The following is a 27988-nucleotide window of genomic DNA, read 5'->3' on the forward strand; positions in this document are numbered from 1 at the left end:
CAATGCCTGTGTTTTGAGCACTCTTCTTTATGGCAGTGAAAGCTGGTCAACATACATGTACCAAGAGCACAGATTGAATAGTTTCCACTTGTGCTGCCTGAGACGCAAAATGCGCATCTCTTGGAGGGACCATGTCTCCAATCAGGAAGTTTTGAGATTGGCCAATTTGAACAGCATGTATGCTCTCCTGACACAAAGAAGGCTACGCTGGCTCGGACATGTCACCCGCATGCCAGATGGTAGAATGCCAGATGGTAGAATCCCGAAAGATATCTTATATGCTGAGCTTGTGGAGGGAGTCAGACCCAAGGGCCCCCAAGACTAACCTATAGAGATGTCTGCAATCGAGACATGAGAGCCGCAGACATCAACGAAAGTATGTGGGAAGAAATAGCCAAAGACCGGAGTGCATGGAGTCAGACTGTTCGTGCTGGGATATCCTCGCTGAGAGCAAAAGAAACGAAGCGGCCTTAATCAAGAGGGAAAAAAAAAGAAAGCTGTCCTGTCAGTTAGCCCTGAATCAGAGGCATACACATGTACGAATTGTGGCAAAGTCTGCGATCTAGAATTGGCTTGATTAGCCACACCAGATTCTGCCCCGTCTCAAGACGTAAACAAAGCCAGCAATGACTCATCAGGGCCCATCCATTGCCTTCCGAGACAAAAAGGAGCCATATATATCTTATCTTCTTATCTTATATAATGCAGAAGTCACTTCAAAAAAAAGAAGATGATTACGTCCTACGCGTCATGCATTCGGTCATGCATATATCGACCTAATAGATATTTATATCTAGGCTTTAGTTATCTAGATCTATATACTGTTGGTCTATCAAGTTATATTTTCTCTTTTTTATCCAATCCTTAGTCATGATTTCAGTTAATAGGCAAAATATTTAAATATTAAAATTTGCTGTTTATAGACAAAAACAAACAAACAAACAAAAAAACACCTTAATCATTGGCATCGCCGTACCACTTTCTCATAATTGTAAAAATGTTTGTTTTACATGTTTCGGATGTTCCTTCAGAGTTGAAGATAGTTTACTTCCTAGTCCAAACCTCCCGCAGGACGACGGGGGATGGGAGCGGACAGGGTTTGAACCCTCGAACGTCGATAAAACCGCACGACAGTCCAGCGCGCAAACCGCACGACCAGGCAGCCAGAAAAACTGAATTGGAACAACAACGAAAATATTGGAACCTGGGCTTGGAGATTAAGATCAGTGTTTATATAAGTTATCTAAAATAACAATATACCCATCGTATATCAACCGAGGGGAGAATAACAACTGACCCCACTGATACCTTCAAGGCCCTTATTGCCCTTAACATTTCTGGGAACATTCTCGTTGCCTGTCAGAGGGCGGCACTACTGCAGACCTGCCACATCACCAGGAAATTCCTCAGTGGAAACTGATATTGAGACTACGATGAATTTTGTTTAAATTTAACGAAACTTGACCCTGTCATGGCCAGAGGGCGAGTACTCATTCGTTTTTCTAACATAAAATAATAATATCATTGTTGATACAAAAGTACGAAACTTTTCTCCAAAACGTGTAGGATACGGAACCAGAAACTTGCGCATCGTGTTTGCGCAGTTTATTTTGGTTCGGTTGTGATTCGTAAAAACAACAAATGATCTAGATTCTAGATCTAGATCTAGATTGTATTTGTAGTGGTTATTTAAAACATATAACCTCTACTGTTAAGGTAGTTCTAGTTTATATATTGTCATAAATCCATGTTGGTTTTAAAGTTATAGACTTCACTATCTCAAGAATGCAAAAACTCAGCTCTCTAACTCTAAGATTTACTAAGAAATAGATCTAATTTAACTTAAACTTGTGAACAAGAATTTCAATTTTTTGAAGAATAAAATCATTGATGATTGAGATGCATGCACTCTCACTGGCAGTGACTCTCAGTGCTCACTCTCACCCCCTCTGTCCTGTGACTCTTTCACTTTCAAATATTTTATATATATATAGATCTAGAAGTCTAGATCTATCATCTACTGATCTAGTCTATATTTCAAATAATTCAGAGAAGTCGGTAGCATGCTTTACTGCACTTACTAATTACTGCCTTTTCTAACTAAGACTAAATAGAAGATTAACAAAGTAAGATGATCATGATGCTCTAAACTAAAGTCTAAACTCTAGTCAGACTAGTCGTAGTCTAGATAAACGTAGATCTAGTCTCTAGAATATTCTAGATTCTTTATTCTAGATCTAAAACCTAAGACTGCTTTATTAAATTATTGATCCTTCGCGCTTATCATCCTTATGTTATGGATTTTTTTTTTGTGATTACAAGGACTATTTTCTCATATTAAGACAACACAGCAGAAACATACACAATAACTAACACAGTCATAAATTTACTCATAAAATAGAACAGACACACAACATTCAGCAGCTACATGTATTTTACTAGATCTACAAAGACTACATTGCATTTTGCATTGACTAGATCTACATACAAAAGCATCTTGATCTTGGTCCTTTTCATGTTTCCTGATCAACAAGTAGCGTTGATGTAGTCTAATCTAGATCTAGAGAAGCTTAGGTGTCGAGCCCGGTACTGTAAATCAAATAGCAGGAAAAAGCTTTGCAGTCTTTCAATAAATTATTAAATGGCTTTTATATAGCGCTATCTAGGAGAATGTTTTTCCATGTTGCCCTTAGGGCACTTAGGCGCTCAGTAAACACAACTCTGCCCGAGTCGGGTGTCGAACCTCCAGCCCCCTTGGCCAAGCCAAACCAAGTTCAAGCGCACTTAGCCTCTCGACCACGCTTACCAATATAGATTTCTAGATCTATAAATATAGTCTAGAGTGCTTACAACCATCTTTTATTTTTAATGTAAGAAAGATTATAAGGAAAGGTTACTGCAGCAATAGGACCCCATGATGACCTGCTAACTAAAGTTAAAAAAACGCAAGGTAAAAATCTATGGTTATATTACAAGATCTTCAGTGCTCGCAGATTTTCCTTCAGGGAACAGTATCAGGAAAAAGAATAAGTGGCAGACAGAGAAAGCGATGGGAAGACAACATAAAAGAATGAACGGGCCTGCCATTGAAAGAGGTTCTAAGGCATGAAGGCAATGTAGAAAGATGGTTGATGAACCTTGCATGGTGCCCCACAGGTCCAACAGACTAAGGGATCAGTAAAATATAAAAAAAAAAACACATGAATGGGGGTGCTTCTGATTCTAAGCCTACTGTATAGCCCCATGCTGCATTAGCCAAGCAAGCTCTATATATATTTGGATTCGGGATTGAAAGGAGAACATGTACATGTTACACTTTTCTTGCTTTCCATTGAACCTGTTCATAGCTATAAGGGGTGTTTGATAAGGTTTATCATTTTAGAAAATGCTACAATATCAAGCACATTTGGTTTTAGCAGTCTTGTATTTTTGTGCAGTGTTTTTTTTTTAATGTTCAAAATAAACATAATCAGTAAATTTTTAGTATCTAAAAACAACAAAACACACTTACAAGCAATTTATAAATACATGTTTATAAAATCAATATTTTGACAAAAAATAATTTGTATTGTACAAATTAACAAAGAAAATTTTTTAACAGATTTACTTCCCATTACCTATTAAGTATTTAAATAATTTATATAAAGTGTATGGTATATATACATGCTCTCCCCTGTCATTGGTAAATCTATTCATAGCATTGACTGCCTAAATTTTTAACTATCTCTTTGACATGAAAATTAGTCTTTTCTTTTGCACGTGGTAGTTCACCTCTTGCTTGATCAGAAAATACCTGAAATGAATGAATTCTATAAAGATGATTAAAATATTTTTTAAATGCATATTGTCTGATATGGTTTACAAGGCGTTTGATATCTTAGTCAAGGAAAAAAATGTGTCTATCCTGATGAAGTTTACATTCTGTCATACCTACCCCACCCCTCTTTGACATCAGATTTTATTGAAACTACTCATGTTGAAACTTTGCAACATCTTTGCATCCATTGGATGACGAGGTTATAGATGGTTTCATTTTTTTTCTAGGTGTAGCCAGTAGCTAGATGAGAATTCAAATGCAAAAAATCAACTTAATTCAGCTTAACTTATTTGATATGGCAGCTTTAATCTAGTATTATAAGATCTAGATCTTCAGACAGTACATACTTGTTTTAAAATTTATTAGATTTGAGATCTAGAGTAGTAGATCTACTCATCTAGATCGATGTAGACTAACTTGTAGATCTATATTTTTTTTAATCTAAATCTATCTATATCTTTAGATAATCAGATTAACTCTTAAATCTTGTCTCTTGAAGTTGAAAAATGAACTTTAGATCTAGATTAGGTCTAGACTCGTTAGAATCTTGTTCCAATCTAGATTAAAGTTATTTTCTTCCTTAGTCTTGATTAATCTAGATTGAGGATTAGTCTCTAGATTCAACAGTGCAAGAGATAGGGGAAGGAAATAAGAGACTAAAGTTGACTCATAAACCCCCCCCCCCCCTATTTCTCTCATTATCCTCACCATCATTTTATCAATTCACTGCGTCATTATTTTGATGGCAGGAATACTGTGGTCAGGTACTATTCTGCATGCTTCTAATACACATGAAGATGATTTAGGTTGCTAAGGTCTTGTAAATCCCCATGTCACCTGTGATGCACCAGCAGAGCAAAAGCTGCAATTTTTGGGCTTCAGGATTAAAAAAGAAACATGTGGAACTATCACACGACCATTGCAGTGCCTTGCTGTCCATCAAATGTGTTATTTGTGGACTAAGAACCGGACACACACCTCTGTTAAATTACCACTGAACATAATACATTCCACACAACTCCCCCTTTGTAGACTTTGAATACCCCTTCCTAATCCACCTTAGGCAGCCCCTACTACCACTACAGCCCAACATAACCAGCAGCCTGTATGGCAGTGCTGAACAACTGAAGAAAACAGCACACTATTTTTCCTTGGCACAGTCTGCAAAAGAGCTCACAGATCAGCAGCGAAAAGCTGGCTAGAAGAAGAAGTTATTTGTGGAAATAATATTTGATAAAAATGTACATATAAATTCTAAAATTGTTTGTCTGTTTTGTTGTGTTTTAGCTACTAAAATTTTACATATTGATTTTATTTTGGTTTCAAAGTTTGTACTCTTCATGAACACTCAAAAAGAGATTGTTTTTGATGTTGGCAATATTTCAAGACTCGTAAACTAAAAAAAAAAGTCTTTCCCCATATATTATGCAGAAAAGGTTGTAGGTGGGTTTTGGTTTCGTACTGTCATACTATACTTGGTAGTCCTTTTAACAAATTGAAATTAATTTAACATTTTCTTGAGTTATGCTGGATTTCACTATATTCGGTTTAGGCATAAGATGTAAGCGACCAATAATGTTTTCACATTGATCTCATGTTGAAGTTTCAGAGTTGTCTGTCTAGATCAAATAATGTGATACAAAGTTTTGATGTAAAACTAAGACACGGTTAAGACGCCCAACATCTGCTGGTTTGGTTCATCTGTAAACATTGGTCGCCACCATGGCGACACAGGCTCCTACATCAGCTGATGCCTGCTTAAGCATTGTCCACAGTTTAATGTGCCATCGACAGGTTGGTCTGCTAGAGCCTAATATATTCTTAGATTAAGAACATAGCCTTGTCTGAGTCTGTAGTATATGTATATACTTAGATGTTCAGTAATATGTTTTTGTTGATTGTAAAGCTTAGACACAAATGACTTTTTGTATTGCTCTTTAGTTGTTTTTTTTTTTTGTGACAAATTGATGTACATTTGTTGTAGAATAAATATTTTTGGGTTAAAGTTCATTCTATTTGTATACAATTATGCTATCATTAACTATCATTTATGTAGGTTATCAAAGGTATTTCCTGTATGTTTGAATGCAGAAATAGTGTTAATATGTTAGTCATTGCATTAATTTTATTAGTTTATATCAGGAAAAGGTCTTAAATATTCATCTCAAAATATTTTTCTGAATCTAAAAAAAGGTTTTTACTACTAAGATCAAACTTTAAAAATAAAACACTTCATAATATTTAAAATTAATCACTGGTGTAATATGATTTACTTGAGGGTGAAGGGTCACAACTGTTCAACATTTTATCCATATTTACTTCAATAGGGTGGTGAGAGTGAAAGCTTTGCCAAAAGAGCCATCGAGAGTTTGGTGAAGAAGCTGAAAGAGAAGAGGGACGAGCTAGACAGTTTGATTACAGCCATCACAACCAATGGGGCCCATCCTTCCAAGTGTGTCACCATCCAAAGAACACTTGATGGCAGATTACAGGTAATTAAATCATGCTGTACTTAATAGAAATTTCTTTGTATGATGATATGATATTAGGATTGTTTATGGCTTGATACTAAAGAACATTATAAAGTAAATTTAACTTCAAGAACTAGAAAAGGCAGACAATATTCACATTGAAGCAGAAAGTTTTAAAGAGAAAGAATTTATTATTTTCCCTGAAATATATGTATATTAAATTACAAAAGAAGCTGAGTTTGAGGCCAGTGTTATTAGCTTTTTGCTTCATTGTGAGAGGAAAAAAAAAGGTTTGGAAAAGATCTTTAAGAACAGATCATTAACTGGAATATGTTGGTTTAATATTTGATCAAACTACAATTGACTCTTCATAGATAATGTTTCTTGTGTGTTAAATGGTGATATATATTCTTTCTGTGATTACTATTTAACAGTTTACGTGCTAAATTTTTTTGTGTTGAAGTATTGTTACATCTTTAATGGTGGCTAGCGAAATAGGCAAACATAACCAAAATCAGACTGATGCACTCCCTGGTCTTGGTCACATTTTTATATGCTTGTGAGTCTTGGACCCTGACTGCAGAGCTAGAGAGGAAAATCCTAGCAATGGAATTGAGATGCTACAGAAAGATCCTAGGTATCACATTTAAAGACCGCATCACAAACCAAGAGATCAGAGACAGGGTTACTGCAGCGATTGGACCCCATGATGACTTGCTAACTATCGTAAAAAACGGAAGCTAAAAATCTATGGCCATATTTTGGGTCTCGCAAAGACTTTCCTCCAGGGAACAGCACCAGGAAAAAGAAGAAGAGGCAGACAGAGTAAGCGATGGGAAGACAACATAAAAGAATGGACAGGCCTGGCATTGAAAGAGGATCTAACTAAGGCAAAAGACAGAGAGGAATGGAGAAAGATGGTCAACAAATCTTACGTGGTGCCCCAATGGTCCAACAGACTAGGTAACAAGATAGGTAAAGGTAAAGCAAAAAATGGGAACTGATTAGATGTATTTTTATTTCTTAGGCTTATGGCATTGGGTGACCTACTGTTTACGACATTATGGAAAAAATGAAAAAAAAAAAAGGTTGAAGATAGCACCAAAAGAAAAACTCTTGAATCAGTTTTCTTTCTATTGTTTACATTTTAGCCTTGAAAGTCTAAGATAATATCTCATCACATCATAATTAGAATTTTCATAACTTACAATTAAATTATTTTTATTATCTGGTAATCTGACACTCTTCTGGTCCCATAATAGTCAGTCTGTAATGAGTCATCTGTAATATTTAGTATAATATGAATAGTATCAAATAGTACAGTATAAATAGTATAATGGCATCTGTAATCCATACACAGCAGTAGTAGAAAGAAGGGTGAAAATGCAACAGCGCCTTGTGATTACATATGCCCAACCTGTGACCACAGCTGTGTATCAAGGATTGGCCTCTTTAGTCACACAAGAAGTTGCAAAGACACAGGAAATTTCAAAGGGGAAAGATGATCTCTCTCGAGACGTAAAATGCCACAGTTTAGTATAATGAATAGTATAAAAAAAAATTTTTTTTTTGACCTTTTAAAAACCTAAAAACCTTTTTTTTTTTTTCTTCCTACAGGTTGCTGGCCGGAAAGGGTTCCCACACGTCATTTATGCCAGAATATGGCGCTGGCCTGACTTGCACAAGAATGAGTTAAAACATGTGAAATTTTGCCAATATGCCTTTGACCTCAAGCAAGACAGTGTTTGTATCAATCCATACCATTATGAGAGAGTGGTATCCCCTGGTATTGGTAAGCATTCTTTTTATTTTTTTTCTTTATAGAACAGTTTTATAATTAATTATATTTCTTTTTTACTAAATGCACCTGTGCCTGTAAAAAAATTTTTGTTTTTTTACTTAGAGTTTTTTTATGTTAAATCAAAATTGAGGCCTCAAAGATGATTGATCACGAGCGATCTTATATTATATACTAAAGCTTTTAATTTATTAAATCCTTTTACATTATAGTAATCTAATACTATCTGTTTAGTTCTATCTCCAAATAATTTAGTTACAAATTTGTATTTTCTTTCAGACTTATCAGGTCTATCCCTACATCATGCAGGTTAGTTGATTTCTAAGACATTGCACAGTTTAATTGTGACAGTATACAGGGTGCATCAATAAAATGTATACACACTTTAAACTGTCATAGACAAATTATTTCCCGCTCTAAAATGCAAAATTTTTGGACATGGAGAGCTTAATGTCCAATTGGAAAAATAAATGTGAGTAATGTTCAAACTGGTGGCCTTCAGCATCAATACATTGCTGAGTATAGTCAATACTGATTCCGTAGTCCGTACATTGTACCAAAAAGTCCACTGAGATTTCTCCGCACACCGCCTGAATCTCATTCCACAGTGTGTCCAGGTGGCGTGGTTTATGTTTGTACACCTTAACTTTAACTGTACTCCATACGAAGAAATCCAGCGGCATGAGGTCTGGAGAGCATGCAGGAAACTCAATTGGTCCCCTGCGTCCTATCCACTGGCCTGGTACATTGGGATCCAGGTATGCTCGTACGTCCCTATGATAGTGTGGCGGGGTGCCATCTTGTTGTAAACAAAACTCATCATTACCGAATAATGCACGAATGGCAGGGAATATGGAGTCAGCAAGCATTGTTAGATACATTTCTCCAGTAACAGTACTTTCAAAGCGCAAAGGCTCAATGAGTCCCCTTGCAGACAAACCACACCACATATTTACACCAGGAAGTTTCACAGCCTTTTCAACTGTAATGTGAAGATTATCTTCAGCCCAGTACACACAATTGTGCCTATTGACAGTTCCATTGAGTTTGAATTGGGCTTCATCCGACCAAATTATGCCACTCATAAATCCAGAGTCACACCTTACCCTCTCCTGAACCCATTCACAAAATTCTAACCTTCGATTTGGATCATCGTCACTTAGCTGTTGCACAAGCCTTGGAATGTACACACAAAACTTACCTTTCCTCAGAATGCGTAGCACACTACTAGCACTTACATCACTCTCATGTGACGCTTGCCTTCACGATTTTAGAGGTGAACACTGAAACAGTTCCAAGACGGCAGTTGTGGACTCATCACTTTTAGCTGTACAAGGTCGCCCTGATCGACCTTTATGCACATCACAAACAGTTCCATGAACATTAATCACATTTATTTTTCCCATTGGACATTAAGCTTTCCATGTCCAGAAATTTAGCTTCCCTTTCAGACCTTGCGATATATGGGCTGATGATGTTACGGTCATCTGTTTCTTTGGCCAACGGTTAATGAGCAGGGTGTCATATGGCCAACACAATTACCAACCGCTTTTACTTTCCCCAACTAAAGTCAGGTACTCGTTAGAGTTGGATGGATTCAGTGGTGATTCGAACCCAGGAAGAAAGCCAAGTGCTTAATCACTCAGCCACTACATCCCTGGGATGGATAATAAAGATTATCATTATTTTTAAATAAAGGATAGTTTTATTTCACCCTTTCTTTCCATAATTATTTTCCACATTCCAATAGAAATATTAATTTTGTCTACTTATAGTGCACTAGGTTATGATTTAACTTCAATGACTTTTTTTTGTTGTTAGTTGAATGTGTTATATTTATAAGAATGCACAGTTTTTATATACATAACAGAATTTTATAAATTTTTATACAATCATACATAATTTTAAAAATTAAATTTGAAAACTTACAGACTATGGACAAGTCTCTTGAATCTTAAATCTAGGGAATAGATAATGAAATTAAATGACTTTTAAAGCAACCACGAAACCTGTGTTGATTGACACACTAAAATGACAGGTTCAAATTGACAATGGGAGCATTGCTTAGAGAAAGAGTTAATTATAGTTTGTTTTGATTATGCTATTTCAAAGCTATTTATCCTGTAGATTTCTAGGTTACAATGACATAATTTACTTCATTTTTTGAAAAGCCGGATGTGGTGCAATTTAAAAAGAAAAATATTTAATAGGCTTATATATATATCTTCGGGTCCGAAGATTAGTGAGGAATGCAGTATTTCGCAGCCCCAGCTGTGACCTACATATTTTGCCACTTCCATGGCAAGCATAACCATTGTCCGCAGGTGGTCGATTTAGATTTTCTTTTCGCCGTCTACGTCTTTCCTCTGTAGCGTATTCTCTTTTGGTCTTAAATGTGTATCCCGCAGCCATAACTTGATAAAATCCTAAATGCCACTGGTAAGATCATTGGCAAAAAAACAAACTCCATTTGTGCAGCTGTTTGAGAAAAACATTCATTAGAAAGCAAAAAAAAAAGATTTAGAAATAAAAAATTACCCCTCTGAGTCAGGATTTTGTGATTTTACCATCACAAAAGAGATACAAGACACCAATAGCAAATACAGACAACCTGGCAATCAAAGCATTAAATACAATTCAACTTTCTGATATAAACATTTCGCCTGTAAATTTTAAGCGAGTCTGGTGTGAATATATATTTTGATTTTCTATAGTTGTCCTGCTTTGTTTGGTGTAATGCACACATTGTAAAAAATTTCATATTGAATAATAAATATTATTATTATTATTTATTTTTTTATATCTTATGACCAAAATTTGACCAAATAAATTTGACTTAATCTTAGTGGTCAATGAAGTCTGCTAACTTTTTTTTTTTCAATCACCAAATAGTGATACTAAATGTTACTAAAGTTTTTGAAGACAAACTCTGGCTACAGCTCTAGTTTGTTGGATAAATAATCAAGAACATTAATTTTCTATTTGAAACAAAATAAAGCCAGCAATGGATGCACAATAATTTTTTTGTTTGTTTCAAATAAGGTTGAAATGTAACAGTGTAGCACCAAAATACACATTAAAAATTAGGTGAAGAAAGGCTTAATAAAGCAAATAAATTGGGAATGGCATTATAAAACAAATAAATTGGGAATGGCATTATAGAATAAAGAAATTGGAAATATAAAATAAAAGAACTTTAGTATGGTCTAAAACAAACAATTAGGAAAGGCTTTATAAAGCAAAAAGAAAAAATAATAAGGAAGTACTTTTATAAATCATTGGGAAAAAAATTATAAGGGAACAATTTAAAAAAATTAATAAGGGCTTTATAATCAAAGAAATGAGGAGGGCATTTTTGAAACAAAGAATTTAGCAAGGACTTAATATAACAAAGAAATTAGGAAGAGAATTATAAAACAAAGAAAATAGAAAGGGCTTTATAAAACAAAGAAAATAGAAAGGGCTTTATAAAACAAAGAAAATAGAAAGGGCTTTATAAAACAAAGAAATGTATTGTTCTTGATCCTATTAAGCATACCCCTTTATGTTTGCTTTTGTGCTAACTAATGAAATTAATTGTGTAGTTCCTCACATCCCCTGCACAGGGCCTCCTGGAAGGCTGGTTAAAGATGAGTACAGCAGCAGCGCATCCATGACCATTTCTGAGCATGCCCAAATAGGTGGTGACACAGTCCAGCATCCACCGGCAGACTCATTCCTCCATATGCCAGGTTGGCTTTTTTTTTTTTTAAACAATGTTCTTCGAAAATTGATTGTATTCTTTTGTCAATGTTAGTTGTTATATTGTCATTTATTAAGAAGGTTTTTTTTTTGACAAATTGTAAGCAGTTGCACTCATTTTTTATATATTTGTTAACAATTTTCTCCTTATGTAAATAGATAAACTTATAACAAAAAGGAATTGAATGCATGAAACAGAACAGCTGTTCCAGAAGAAATACAGGGTTAAAGGTTGACACATTATCAAGAGCTATACATAACTTTATAAAACGATTATAAGTAACGTTTAAAAGTGCTAGGTATTTTTTTTGTTCTAGCACCTCTGATATGGGTTATTTATTAATCCAATTGAATTGTTGTTGTAAGAAATATAATTAGCCAACTAGTATACTCAGAATGTGATATTTTGTTGGCCATGCAAATGTGGTGATGTGTAGACAGAATATTGTCTCCCTTTGGCTGTCATGTGCACAGTGCATGTTTCTTCATTTCACTTGATCAGACCAATTCTATTCTTTTCAACTTTTTTTTTTTTTTTGTTGTTTTTTTTTTTTTCAATTTTTCACACTTTATTCTTCTATATTCCCTGAAAAAAGACAGATAAAGACATCAAAGTGTCAATTACTTGATTAGTACCAGAAGGTTAAGAAAATTCATATATTTTTTAATACAGTGCTTAAAATATGACCCCATTAGGAACCCATCATTTTTTTAGACACAATTTCCATGTGATCGGCTTGGGTTCTATCTTTCAGAATTTATTTTATTTTATTTTTTTTTTATGTTGACCACTTGTAAAGGACGGGCTTTAGGACAAGAGAGTGAGGTCAACGTGTTGCGCGAATCCTCCTCACTTTAATCCAAATTCCAGCACAAGTCACTTGTCATCCCCCCCCCCCTCCAACACCCCCCTGGATTACAAAGTGGTCATCATCGAACCACGATGGACGAACTATATATTAATGAGTTCAATCAAAATTTAGGTTTCGAGAAAAACTTATTGCAGCTGAAGGAATGATCAACAGCACAACAGCATCAACTTTACATTTTGTACCTTTGAAGCCATGCTAATTAGTAGTAGTTCAGCTGCTCAAAGCAAAGACTTACAACAAGAAAATGTATAACTTTATTTCCTTGTGATTTTGTCTAATTATTTGTAGTTCTCTGTTTATTGTATATGTGGTTTTAATTTAGTTGATTTATGCTTTTATTAATTTTTGTTTCTCTTGACTTCAGGCTCCCGACCCACCACCTCTGCAGCTCATCCATTACTTTCCCCGTCCTCCACCAGTAGCGGCTCTGTGGTGGCTTCCCCACAACAGCCAGTGGCCCCGGTCAACGTGGGAGTTGTAGGAAGCACCATGGGGGCTGCCTTGGGCCGTTCTGAGAGTGGTGGCTCATTGTCCCACCCCCATCACCCGCATAATTCTTCCGCCAGCCAGCCCCTGTCACCTGCTCAGCAGGCCATGCCCAGGTTGGACCTCTCCCGTCCAAGTGAGTTATTAATAGCGAGCTGCTTGCATATGCGCTGATGTTATTCACATTAATTTGGTGATGGGCTTGCTACCCTTTTTGTTTCGATTCCTTACTGATTATTTAATAAGCATCTTCACAAAATGATTGCATACTAAAGTTGTGTGAAACTTCACACTAACAGGATTTTATACTTTATCTGTAAAAGAAAATATTAATTTTGCCCTTTTTCAAAAAAAAAATTAATTTATGAGTCTTATAATGTTTTGTGAATTTGCTTTCAATTTTCACTAACATTGACTTTCTGTAACAAAGCTTCAACTAATTGGTCATTTGTTAATTTAACTTAAAGATCACTGTTTCAGCTTTTTAGATTGTTGTAACTACTGGCCACATCACTAACACTTGTATCGAACTAGAACACTTAGTTTGTGTGTATCCTACAGCTTTAATTGAGATTCATGGTGGCTTATGTCACAAAGCTTATAAAGGGAAATATCTGTATCCACAGTTGGTTGGCTGCACACTAGTGATTTTCACTTGTGCTCACCAAGAAAGTTTACCAGAGATTTAATTTTTTTAAATGTCTTTTCTTTGACAACACTTTACTCACTAATGACACTGCATTAGTATCCATATTGTGTAAAACTTATTTGATGATTTACATGGGAAGGGTGGATTTTAGAAAAGGAAATCACCATCAATGCAAGACCAACCATCACAGAAGGCTTCAACACTTACATCACACAGGTTGTGACGTTGCAAGTTGGTGTTCAAGCCTTTCTATAAGGAATGGTCTTGGTCCATGTCAAATCTAAACTTTCAAAGCCATCAAATTTCAGTAAGATGCTGTTCAAACTAAACATCTTTCATTCTTCTCAGTGCTTTCCAACTATTAATGCTACAACAATGAACAAGAAAAACATGTTTAAAAAGGACAATACCTCCATGATGGTTGCCAGGTCGTGCGGTTTGCACGCTGGACTGTCGTTCAGATTTATCGATGGTACTGGGCTCAAACCCTGCCCGCTCCCATCCCCCGTCCTCCTGCAGGAGGTTTGGACTAGGAAGTAATTATCTTCAACTCTGAAGGAACATCCTAAACATGTAAAATATTTTACAAAACATGATACAACTTAAAATATTATAAAATATTTATAAAAATAATTTTATTAATCTGGGTACCAAACCCGTGATTTTGACATCGTCAGCTGCCTTACCAATTCGGCCATCGGGTAATGTAGAATTATGCTATTATTTATTGGTACTTTCATTATATCGACATTATTTAGAATTAAAATCTAGTCTACATCTAGATCTTCTTCGAGATCTAGAATCTATTAGACGTAATCCATATTAGATTCACATAAAAATATAAGCAAAGCTTAGATAATCTTTCGATACACTTAAAGCAACTTTCAATTTAATAATAAACAACTCAGTTATCACATAATATCAGTACACTATGGTTGACTGCGCCATGTTTTTAGTCCTTTCATAACACCTATGTTGTCTCTGGATCTAAGTCTAGTACTCAAGCCAAATTTAATTTTCTTTATTTATTACTTTGAAAAATTATAACAGTCAAACAAGAGTTTTCTCCATGTGGCCAATGAGCTAGTAATACTTTTCTCAGCAATATGCATCAGCTTTGAGTTTCTAGGAAAATTGTTAACGCCGTTTTTGAGATCCAGGCTCCTCCACTCACCATGAAGTTGTAACTTGGGTAGAGGTATTGTAAAAAAGAATACAAATTTAATACTTTGTATTTACAATGTTATTATTGAATAATAGTTCAAAAATGGAAATGATGATTGAGTTAAATCTTATTTTAATGAGAATTCACTGTAGATAACTTTGATGAACAAAAAAGTTCATTTGCTGGGCTACAAAAATATAGTCAGTGAGTTATTTGCTTTCACTTTTTTTTTTGTTTTACGATTAATTTTTTAAAATTATTTTTGTAAATCAAGACTTACAGCTCCTTTTTCTTTCTGTATCAATTTTAGTGTGACAATAGATAAGAAGATTTAGTACAGTACTTTTGTATCATAAACTTTTGTTTTTATAGAAATGTTTCATCAGTATCATAAACTTTTGTTTTTATAGAAATGTTTCAGTAAAATATATTGATTTCTAAGAAAGCTAAACATGATGTATAGCAAATATATGTATTAGAGTTAGCACTTGAAATAAACATACAGAAAAGTGAATTGTATTATTAAAACATTTGTTAGACACAAGAGTATGTAGATTTATTGATAATTTGACGTTACTTGCGTGAGCACCTAACTGATAATTATAAGCCTGATTGTTAAAAAGTGATGTAATGACTTGGAGATCATGGTTTGTTTTTTCTTTTCTCTTCCACCTTTCTTTCATAATGTGTTATACTGACTGTATTAACATTTTCTTTATCATTTATTCTTTGTAGTGGGTAGTTAGATAGTTTGTTAGAACCTTGTAGCGCTTTATTTTTTTTTTTTCCCTTCTCATTTACTTCTTGTTGTTTGTCTAGCATGTAATAGTTGTGGTAAGTTGATGTGTTGTCACTTGTCACAAGGCACATGCTATACAGTGTTGTGTACTTTGTCACTGCGCATTTATTGTATTTAGACTTAACTTCAGTTTTCTGACCTGAGACAATTTAATTTAGGGTAGTGGTAGTTGGATCGAAATACTACAGAGTACTAACACAAGTTATTACATTTAACACAATTTACACAATGCCATGCCAAAATAAAAAATATTTTATTATTTGTTTTTAACCTAAATATCATCTTCTTCTCGTTCCATTTGAGTGGGGGCTTGAATAGTTGAAATCCTCTCTTTAAAAATCCCTGGACAAAAACCCTGCTGTTTTGCATAGTGCATGTATGTCACCATACAGGTGGAGAATTTTGGGTTTCCCAGACCTGTCGAGGATTAGCATGTCTAGGGCTTTCAACAAGAATATGAAACTCAGTTTCCTCTTCCTCCTCACTGCAGAGTTTAAAGTTTGACCCGAAACGTGTAAAATATAAGTCAACGGTGCAGTGTCTTGTTTACACTGTGCTATAATAGCTTTCTCAAACTTGAACAGCCTTCACCATAGGGAATTATGGTCAGGGCATCTCATGTGCCCCTAGACTCTTCAGGCTTTTTGGGAAAAGTCCCAACACACTTTTCCATTCCTATTTTTGGATTGTTGGCAACAATTGGCCTAAATATAGAAATGCACACTTTAGATTAGAGGCAATAGAAATATTGTTAGGACTCACAGAATTATGAAGTTTAGGCTAGAACACACAAAAATAACTGTATGTGCTTGGCTTTTAGTAAGGTAACATTTTTTTAATCTAGTATTATACTTCAAGTTGACATATTGAACTGTTCTGGTGATATTTGGACTTATACAATCGCCTTTCATCTGTATATAAATCATAGTTGATTTTCAACAAGTTGTTTAAAAGTTTACCAAACCATTTGTTGTTGTATTCTGTAATAATTACATTTGTAATTTATAATTAATAAACAATGAGTCAATATTATCTACAACGACGACAACAGCAAACAGAAAAATAACAGTTGTAAAGCTATAATTGGAATTATCCGAAGATTGTATCTTAATTGACTCATGAATTATTGCTAACAAGATTATTGTAGGTTAATTTACAATGTCTTTTAAGTCGGCAATTGTGTGTAAATGTAAATTTCAACCTCTTCATTTATAAGCTTTGAAATGTAGGTAAGAATTAGCTCTTTCTCTCCATAATTATTTGTCCACGTTTTGAAGGAATTCTTCATTTTCCTCATTACTATTTCACTACCCTGTTATGATTGGGCTTCAATAGCTTTGTTGTTTGTTATCAGAAAATCTATTTCGTATAGAATTAAAGGGAAATGCATGCTCTTTTTATATATACATATATTAAACATAAATGAATAACAGCACCAGGGACCAAGTTTTTAAGAGAGAAAGTAGTGAATTAAAATGCTACGAAAATAAGGGCATGCGCCGACTGAGGCTCGAACCTGTGACACTGGATTCGACACCACCGCCTAGCGATAACGCACCAAGCGAAACTAGCCTCTAGACCATCGGAATGTCCAAAAAAACATTCTTCTGATCCAGAGTCATTTCGCCCGTATGCAAATTACCACCCCAGTGGTCAAAGGTCACAAGCCCCAGCTAGCCCCTCCCCCACCCTCGCAGCATCCGTTCACTAACAACTTCGATAGAGCCGACACAGACAGCCGTTAGGCATGTATTAGACAAACGATGGCTCTATCTAATTGTTTATCTCTCACATAGACAAGTGGACAACATAAACACATTACATATAGAAGCTTCAGTGGGTACGAGCAATAATGCTGTAAACATAAATGTAAACATAGAGTTGAAGCTAGGTGCTGAAACAAATTCTGTGTCGGCTCTATCGAAGTTGTTAGTGAACGGATGCTGCGAGGGTGGGGGAGGGGCTAGCTGGGGCTTGTGACCTTTGACCACTGGGGTGGTAATTTGCATACGGGCGAAATGACTCTGGATCAGAAGAATGTTTTTTTGGACATTCCGATGGTCTAGAGGCTAGTTTCGCTTGGTGCGTTATCGCTAGGCGGTGGTGTCGAATCCAGTGTCACAGGTTCGAGCCTCGGTCGGCGCATGCCCTTATTTTCGTAGCATTTTAATTCACTACTTTCTCTCTTAAAAACTTGGTCCCTGGTGCTGTTATTCATTTATGTTTAATATATGTATGTATCATTTGTTTCAGCACCTAGCTTCAACTCTATGTTTTCTTTTTATATAACTCAAAGTCAAGTTTATAAAATTAAACATCAATTTATTTTAATGAGGTCAAATTCAACAATGGTATCGTCGAATAGGAGAGAAAGAGTTAAGGAGGTAAATTACAATGCATCACTATATTGCTGTACCATTGGTCTCTGGGTATTATTTTCTGCATTCATTACAACTAGTTGAGGATTGTAATACTTTTAGGATATCATCACTGAAATTCTTTTCCGTATTATTCTTGGATGATTTTATTGCTTGACTGGTTCATTACTTGGATTCTGAAATGGTTTATACTTATGTGTAAAAGATGAATAGGTTCTTGTCATTAGCACAGTCTTGCTAAGGATCACATAACTGTGTGCAATGATTTGTTAATTCTGTATTATTTTTTTTTTAATAAAAAATGTTATTTAATTTCGAAATGAACCTGGATAATACATTTCATCTATAAACTTGGAAGCTTATGAATTGGGAAATTAAAAATTATAATTGATTGGTCCTTAGTATTGACAAATACAAGACTTATTGTATCTAAATGTTAACTGATAGATATTTGCATTTTAAATTATTATTATTTTTATTTTTTTTATTAATAGTTCATTGGATAGTAAAAGTATTATTTGATAAAAATGTTAGTTTTGTTATTTACTATAGTAATAATTTTTATTATTTATTATAATAATAATAATTGTTATTATCAATGAGTAAATTTATCTTATTATTGTGCAAGACACATAGCAATAATATATAAGAGAAAACAAATTATTTCGTACACCAGTGTATCAATACCAAGGGTTATTTGAGTTTTAAAATGTCGTCAATTTTTTGCATTTTTGCAATGGTTTACGTTATTTGAAGTTTTAAAAAGTTACCAAATCAATTATTGCAGTTTACGTAGTCTAGATTTACAAATATGTATTTATTCACAAAGCATAGTTTAAAAAAAATAAAGGAACAACTAATTATTGCTTTTTATCATGGTAAATTACTTTTAGTAAATAACTAAAATTCTGTTCAAATTTTGTATAGGTACAAGTGGGATAGCGTCTCACCCCAGTCCTTTGGGTGTCCCAACTCCTCCGACCCACCCTAGCCAGGTGGTGCGCAGCAATAGCCAAGGTCATGGTCACGGCAGCATGGCAGCAGAGACCTATCCAAGGCCAGTCCACAACCAGGCCAACTTGCGACATTACCCACAAGGTGAAGTAATTTTTTTGTTTCCTTTTGTTTTTGTTTTTTTTCATAACTGTATAATATAAAGTGTATAGATCTACTGTGCCTGTTTCTGAGACCGTAGTAAATATTTTGAGAGTAGATATCTGCATTACTTTATAATTGACTAGATTTTCCCTTTTTTATATCGATCAAAATTATTTATCTTTCCTGTATCCCACATCCTTCATCTCTTGTTTTGCTTACCTCTTGTTGCCCAATGCAATCCCTGGAACTCTGAAATTTCACCCTCTCAAATCCCTTTCAAAGGGAGATAGCTTCACAAGAAATGTAGATGGGTTCTGGAAAGAGTTAATAAAAAAAATCTAATTTTGAAGACAATTGAATGCATTCAACTGCAACACAATCAGATTACTTTATGTTGCATTCTAGAATGAAATGTGTTTTTCACTTAGAAGTCCAAATCCTATATGTACACCTATAACAAACTGCTCGAATTTTCAAAATTTTCTTGGCTTTGAAGTAAAGGGCATTTATTGAATCATGCATACCAAAGTCTGTACATCTAGAATGATATCAACATCAGAGACATCATGGCGACATCATTTTTACATTCCGTCCTAAATATAAATTACAAAAGCTGGACTTTCTATGTTGAGTCTGAGCTGAGAATTCAGGCCAGAGAAAGGCTAGAGAAAATGGCTTGGCAAACTGTGAAGGGTAACATTAAAATAGTTCAGACGCCCTGTTCATCATCATTTATCTTCTCTTGAAGCACAATACAAATAGGTTGACAGGATAACAGCTGGTTTGGTACTGTGAACAAGTTGACCAGCTTGTCTCTTCTTGCACTAATGCAGGTGGCTTTTGACCAGGAGGACTTAAGATGTTTTGTTGGTTGACCATCACAGCACAGTCACCATGAAAGTCTAAGGCTTAATGATGATAGTGATGACGACTCTAGAGATGCTCCAGAATTATTATTTTATCATTTTTCTCTCGACCATTTTTTATTATACAGTGTCTTATTATTGAAAGATTATGATCTCAAATCTCACAGCTATGTTTCTTGTCTTCTTAACAGCATCTCCAGCAGGATGGGGTGACAATGCAACGCCTCCGTATTCGCAAGCTATGCCATATTGTAAGTATATGGTAACTTTGGAAGATGAACTATTATTTTTTATTCTGCTATTTTGTAAAAATAAAATAGCATTAATTGAATTATTGTTTTAAAAATAGTTAAATGTTGTTGTTTTTTTGTGATATATTTTTTTTTTCTTTAATTCAACATTCTTTGCATACTTAAGGTGTTTTTTTCCTATATATTTTCTAAAGTAAAGATTTGTCATATTGATTGGGATTTTAAATAAAAAAACATGCACGAATTGAACAAATTAAAGCTTTCATAGTTTTGTTACTAACATGTATAACTATTTTTCCCTTTCATCTTTCCTCCCGTACAACTGAAATAAAAAAAAAAAAGTATATGCTTCAATGTATTGATAAAGTAGCATAATACTTAAACTTTCTCTCTCATCTAATGTATTGAGAAGTGGGAAGTGTGGAGGCTAAGTATGCTTGGCTACCTATGAAGGGGCCTCAAGGTTGTGTTTACTGAGCGCCTAAAGCCAGCAGGGGAAACTTTTTCCCAGATACCCCCTCCTCCCACTGATCCACAAATGAGATTGGACAATAGTGCAAGAAAGTAGCACTATATAAAAGCAATAATTTATTTTATTGGGGTTCATTTTTAATGTGCAGTCTTTTGTCTTTTTCTAAGCTTAGTCAAATGGCTATCTATTCTTAAATGCTGCCAAGAAAAGGAGATAATCTGTTTATTATTTTGGATTTTATATTATCCAAAAATTACAAACGGAGATATAGTTTGAGTGTTGGGGCAAGTCCCAAAAAGCTAGCAGTCTGAGAGCAGGAGAGGCCACTGTCTCGATGGTTTGTGTTTCACGTCTCCTAGGTAAAATTTTGACTCAAGGTGCCACTGCTGTGATGGAAAAGAAAACCGTGTCTCGTATTTTTGTTGACAGTCCCAGACTTGCTGACCTCTGTCTCTGCATATATGGAAACCACTAATTCTCGACCTGTATGGTGACATGTATGCACTACACATAACAGCATTGTTTCTGTCTCTGGATCTTGCAAGAGAGGAATTGAACCTCCTAATGATCCACCTCTGCATATCTCTAAAGTCAGAAAGTATAAACACACAGAAGTGCACTATGCATAACAGCATTGCTTCTGTACAGGGCTCTTGCTAGAGAAGACTTGAGCCTCCTAATGGTCCATTTCTGCATATCTCTAATGTCAGAAAGTATACACACATATCTATCACCAATACAATTATCAGTTTGTTTAGTTTGATAACTGATTCCCTTTAGAAACTCACTTTGAATTTGACACCACCTGTTAGTGGCATTATTTCTAAAATTGGACCAATTTGTCTTGCAGGGAGCAATGGCCAGATGCAAGCAGATATGGCTTCAATGGCACCACTTACAAACCAGCCACGTAAGTTTTCTCTCTTTTTAACTAAATGTAGTACTACAAAGATACAGTAGAGTGTAGAGGCTAATCTGCCCTCCTTGTTCCAATGTAGCATCTAACTTAAACATTTCTATTCATTTAGAGAACTCATATGCTGTTTACTTTGACTACTTAGGAAACCTTTGATCATTTTTCCTACTGGTTTACAACCATGTTGTTCTACTTAACTTTGCAACGGAATTGGGTTGTTAATACTTCTTGGTACCTTCAACCATGTTGTTTACTTTACTGGGTTTTTTTTTCCCCTTGGAAAAGAAATTTTAACTCTTTCTCTCCATATTTATTTTCCATGATCCCGATGGAATTATTCATTTAACTCATTTGTAGTTCACTTCTCTGTTATGATTAAACTTCAATAACTTTGTTATCAGAAAATATTTTATTTGGTATGGAATTAAATGGAAAATAAATGCTCTTTTTATATGACACAAAATAATGCTTATAAAACCAGAAAATAATTCAAAGTAGTCAAATCAACAAAGGTATTGTCAATCAGGAGAGAAAGAGTTAACTGGCTTTGCCCCCCCCCCTTTTTTAAAAGCACCTTGCCCCACAGTTTACGAAATGCTGTGTTACTACTTTCGTGTTGGGTAAAGATTTAGCTCTTTCTCTCTGTAATTATTTACCACATTCTAGTGGAATTAACGTTGGTTTCATCAGTTAGGAGAGAAAGAGTTAAACTCTAAGCTAATTATTCTTAGGTAGTTACTGCTGTTTTGAGGGAATTGCCTCAACTAAAATCTAACAGCCATTTTTTTTTTTTACTTTCCCAGCTCCTGAGTACTGGTGCACCCAGACATACTTTGAGCTTGACCAGCAAGTAGGTGAAACATTCAAGGTCCCTTACAATGTTAAAACTGTCACGGTAGATGGGTACACTGACCCATCAAGTATTGATCGCTTCTGTCTGGGTCAGCTATCAAATGTGCACAGGACTGAGGCTAGTGAGCGAGCAAGGTAAGGTCCATGGTTGACGTTTAAGAAAAAAGACCCCATCTTGAAATGCTTTGTTGCATGTTGATTTACACATTGGTTGAATTAGAAATTGGATTTTTTTACTCTTATCTTATCTTATAGATTACAGACATTCCTTCAAAGAGAAGATAATTATGCCCCTATTGGTATCCATATATTAATCTAGTTGTGCATGCTAATTAAAGAGTAAAAAAAAAAGTCAAGTTCCCCTTTCAGACCTTGTGGTCTATGGGGCAGATGATGTAAAGGTCATCTGTACTTGTGGCCTACGGTTAACGAGGGTGTCATGTGACCAGCACAGCGACCAACCCCCTTTACTTTTCCCCAACTAATGTCAGGTACCCATTAGAGCTGGGTGGACTCAGAGGCTCCCAAAGATCCCAAAATTAAAAATCCCAGTCTTCACCAGGGTTCGAAGCCGGGACCACCTGTTCAGAAGCTAAACGCTTTACCACTCAGCCACCACGCCTCCTAATTAAAGAAATAGGCCTCTTTATTGGAAATTACAAGGACTCTTTTCTTTTTCTCAATTAAAAAATAACAAAGTTGTTCAAAGAACAAGCACAACACACCAAGCCCATTGAGTGCCTACACGCTAAAGTCTTGGTCCTTTTCACGATCGTTAGTCAACAAGTAGCACTGATACAGCCTGACAGAATGAGGGTGGAATGAGCTTTTGTAACGTTTTGGTTCTAGCCTTGAAGGACAGAAATCGCCCACTTCATGACGACTTGACATAGTTATGATGGAGTCTTCTAAACTCTGCTAAGTCATTGGTTTTCTTGACTGATTCAGGCAACCTGTTCCATGCTGTTATGACACTAAGGAAGAAGCACTTGTATGAATTAGTCCTAGCTTATGGAATGTTCCATTTATTTAAAATCTAACATTCATCAGTTATTGAGAGAAAAAAAATCATTCTATAAGTGTTAATTTGTCTAAAGGAGGTAAGGTCTTTTTAAATAAACAGTATTTTCTGTTTTTCTTGTTTAATGTGGTCTCATTAAAATGTCAAGAGTTTCTACTTCTCGATTGGTTTTACTAATGTCCCAATAATACACCTTTTTGTAATATGGTTCTTAAACCACAATAACAATGGTTTCACAGTCTCCCTAAGAGGTTTGTGTCTTCTACAGGCTTCATATTGGTAAAGGTGTTTCGCTAGACTACCGTGGAGAGGGTGATGTGTGGATCAGGTGTGTCAGTGACCACAGTGTCTTTGTACAAAGTTTTTACTTGGACAGAGAAGCTGGTAGGGCTCCTGGGGATGCTGTCCACAAAATTTATCCTACAGCATACATCAAGGTAAGTAAGTCAAGTTCCCCTTTCAGACCTTGTGATCTATGGGGCAGATGATGTTAAGTTCATTTGCTTCTTTGGTCAATGGTTAACGAGCAGGTTGCCATGTGGCCATCTCAACGACCTACTGCATTTACTTTCCCCAACTGTACCCATTAGAGATGGGTGGACTGAGGGGAATCCTAAAAATTCTGAAATTCGAAATCCCAGTCTCTTCCGAGATTCGAACCTAGGACCCCCAGGTTTGGAAGCCAAGCACTTAACCACTCTGCCACCGCGTCCCCATCAAGGTTAGTAGCTGAAAACAAAAATTGTGTCTTGAGTTTGTGTTTGTATTTTTGTGGGGTATGTAGCACAGAATAGTGTGGAGGGACTTGGCTATGTTAAAAAAGTTAGAAGTAAAAAAAAAAACACACATTCGTTTTTGTCATCACCAAGAACTACATCGGAGCCCAAACCATCAATTGCTTGTGTGTCTGTGTGCATGTCTGTTGTCTTTTTCTATTTGTTTTGTGTCTATCTTGATACTGCTATAGTAGTAATACTGAGGTGGGCAATTGTAGTCAAATTTAATTTCCATTTGTTTGGAGCAATAAAGTTATCTTAACTTTAAAAAAAAAGATATAAAATAAATATTTTGGGTGACAAGAAAGTAATGCTGTAATCTTAAAAACAGAAAGGGGACTCTACTTAAAAGTCTTCTCTGGAAGTACTGTGTTGTGAGACTTGGGGAGAAGGAAGTCTGGGATGTTCAGTTTAGTTACTGTTACATTTAAACAAATTTTAACTGTGGTACCATTATGATTTAGACCTAGTCACTGGGTGACACTTTTCAATATATGTATGAACTAATGACCACAACTACTTTGAACAGGTGTTTGACATCCGACAGTGCCACAGACAAATGCAAGAACAAGCAGCCACAGCCCAGGCAGCAGCGGCAGCACAAGCTGCAGCCGTGCAAGGAAGTATCGCTGGCTCCTCAGCAGTGGGAGGTGGGTTCAACTTTGATCTTTTTTTTTTCTCAAACGCATTTGTTTGGATTCAGTTAATTTTGTTTTCACTTAAGTAGAACAAATAGAGGCTAGATTGGTGTGTTTCATTCAAAAGTATAGTAGAAACCAATAAGGTAGATGCTAGCAGTGGTGTTGAAAAGCGAGCACAAAGACCCATCCTTTAACTTTCAGCAGCTAATTCCAGGTACTCTATAAAATTTGACAGTAGAAACAGTATAGTATTTCAAAGCAAAAAAAAATTTACTTTCAATTAGAATACGAACTCTGATATGTGAGTTTAATTTTTCATCTCATGTTTAAAAAAAAAATAATGAAAATTAAATTTCCTTTTTTTTTTTCTGAAATCTCTACATTAAACTCCTTAACATTTCCCATATCGGCATACTATTTTTAAGCACAAATGCATATGTTAATAAGATAAAATGATAGTAAATTAAGGTGGCATTGAAATGTTTAAAGGCTCAAACATCAAATTTCTAAACATTTTTTTAAATATCATTTTACTCACTACTAAATTTCATTTTTGATGTAAAGATACATTTAAATAGTACAATAAAGAAAACTCTTCAAAAATAATCTTTTGACATTTCTATATGCCCAATAGCATTGCTGTTTTGACAAGTTCCTTGAGATTTTTTAAGATAATTACATGTTAGCCCATATTTCCTGCAGAATGACAGGAGGTGGCCGCAGGAAGGGATTAAACATAACACCATCAAGACCACTGAACGACAGTCCAGAGGACATACCACACAACCAGTCTGCCATTATTGAAATTCTGATTTTTTCATAACAGTATCCTCCATGGATTGACAATCTAGCTTCCATGATTTGAAATATATTTTTATAATTGAACCAATCAATGAAATAAAAAATTTTCATTTTCTGAAAATATTTTTTTTTTAAATTTTATTCACAATTTTTCATATAAAATTGTACCCTCTTAGCTTCCAACATTAAATTCATCTCTTAAAATATTTTTTTGTTTTTTTTTCTCCCCAATTTGCAGCAAGTCTGTCAGCTGCAGCTGGAATAGGCGTTGATGACCTCAGGAGGCTGTGTCTGCTTCGTCTTAGTTTTGTCAAGGGCTGGGGACCAGACTACCCACGCAAGAGTATCAAAGAAACACCCTGCTGGATTGAGATCCAGTTGCACCGACCCCTGCAGCTGTTGGATGAAGTGCTCCAGGCTATGCCTAACAATGACTTTAAGCCTAGCATGTCATTCTTTCTTCAATGAGTCATTAGCCACTTGAAACACCAGGGGAAAAAAAGGACTACGAGTTTACTTTTTAATTATCTGAGCTACAGCATTCAGCAATGTTGACCTTTTTTTTTTTTTCATTCAGGAAATCCATAGAAAAGTGTTTACCTAATGTAGCATTGTTGGCCATCATGTGTTATTGGTGTACATGTGTGTCTATATATATACACACACATACATACATACATATGTATATGTAAGTTTAAAAGAGATCTTCCAAACTACTGTTTTGTGTTAGTTTTTTGTGGTGATTTTGATAATCAAATGAAGTCTTCTTGTGATTGGATATCATTTTGTGATGTAAACATGATGCCTAACGTTCTCATCTTGGCCCTGGTTAGTTTCTGCTTTGTGCTCAGACACATTGTTAAGTGTATATTTCTTTTATCTACCGTTGCATCCAATTATTGCACAATCAAGGAATCAAGAAGGCCTTTACCTTTTTTTTTTTTTTAAAACTTATTATTTTTGTGTTAAATATCATTGTGCAGCTGATCTTGGCAGCCTGCTTGGAATACTTTGACAGATTTACTCATGTGACTTTTTAAAAAAAATGAATTATGTTGACCTTTAATGGATGTATAGGGGGGTGTGATATTTACTGAAAGATTCTCTGAAATGGTTTAAGTCATTCAGCTAATGTCTAAATTGACCCTGTGTTGGGTGGCATGACCAAAGCGAAGATGCTCTGCATACTTATCCAGACTACTACCTCATGGCCCTAAGGTCAAGCAGAGCCGCTCTTCTGATATCTATTTCTCGATCAGTTTTTGCCACCCAGAGCATATCGCTATCACCCTCATTTGTCTCTTGCAATTTCTCAATTGTACACATTATACATTCATGAACTCATCGCATGGCCATCTGAGCAGTGGCGTAGCTAAGGTGTGTGTGGGGGGGGGGGGGGGGGGCAGGGAACAAATTCGAAAGTCTCCCTGGGTCCACACTTGAGGGGGGGGGGGGGGGAGGGCCTAACGAATGTCCTTGATTTATTTTGTATTAAATATTATGCCACTGTCATATTATCTTACTATTCAAGTGGAGACAAAAACACTAGACAGCATTGATCTAGATGATGTTATAGATGCCTTTGCTGCACAGAAAACTCAACTGAGGTGATATAAATTGTGACTTGTCACTTATGCATTATCTCGCCAAAAAACAATGGTGTTATTCATTAAAAGAGCCTTAAAATTATTATTTTTTTGTTCATTTTACTAATATACTGTACCATTTGGAATTTAGACATACATTTATTAAGTTCATTATGTCAAGTCATGATGTCGAATTTCAAAATGCTGGGGCCTCTAAAAATGGTCAAGTCCCCCCCCACCCCCTCTTTTCCCAAAAAGTCTCCTAAATCCCTAGCTACATCCCTGGATCTGAGTGGCTCATTTTATATATAGAGGTAAAGTTGTTAGCTTGTTGCAGTAGAAACGATTAACTATTTTTATCATGTATAATTACTGTCATGCTTTATGTAATTTGTTTTTTAATTTCTACATTATGTTATACTTTATCAGTGTTAATTATTTATTGGATATTTCAGTCCTCGCCTAGGTTTTATATGCCAGTGAATATTTTATTCAGATCCTCTAACATCATACTGTCATAAAAAACATGTGT

General features: G+C 35.3%; 1 protein-coding gene across 5 annotated transcripts; it reads left to right on the forward strand.

Annotated features, from left to right (window-relative positions):
• Nucleotides 1–1598: 1598 nt before the first annotated feature.
• On the forward strand, nucleotides 1599–27254 carry LOC106053711 (mothers against decapentaplegic homolog 4-like). 5 transcript variants are annotated; one of them, XM_056016962.1, is made up of 15 exons: nucleotides 1599–1716; nucleotides 5146–5260; nucleotides 5421–5611; nucleotides 6145–6309; nucleotides 7906–8080; nucleotides 8366–8395; nucleotides 11671–11817; nucleotides 13064–13321; nucleotides 19104–19274; nucleotides 20332–20391; nucleotides 21714–21773; nucleotides 22583–22766; nucleotides 23921–24089; nucleotides 24958–25078; nucleotides 26109–27254. In XM_056016962.1, exons 3-15 carry the CDS (start codon nucleotides 5540–5542, stop codon nucleotides 26336–26338), a joined length of 1842 nt encoding a protein of 613 aa, XP_055872937.1. In that variant the 5' UTR covers nucleotides 1599–1716; nucleotides 5146–5260; nucleotides 5421–5539; the 3' UTR covers nucleotides 26339–27254. The 5 variants fall into 5 exon arrangements, with proteins under 5 accessions (XP_055872937.1, XP_055872936.1, XP_055872938.1 ...); XM_056016961.1 differs by lacking the exon at nucleotides 5146–5260; XM_056016963.1 differs by lacking the exon at nucleotides 5146–5260 and having other exon boundaries at nucleotides 11692–11817.
• The last annotated feature ends 734 nt before the right edge of the window (nucleotides 27255–27988 follow it).

This window comes from Biomphalaria glabrata, chromosome 18 (genome assembly GCF_947242115.1).
Source record: "Biomphalaria glabrata chromosome 18, xgBioGlab47.1, whole genome shotgun sequence".
NCBI lineage: Eukaryota > Metazoa > Mollusca > Gastropoda > Planorbidae > Biomphalaria > Biomphalaria glabrata.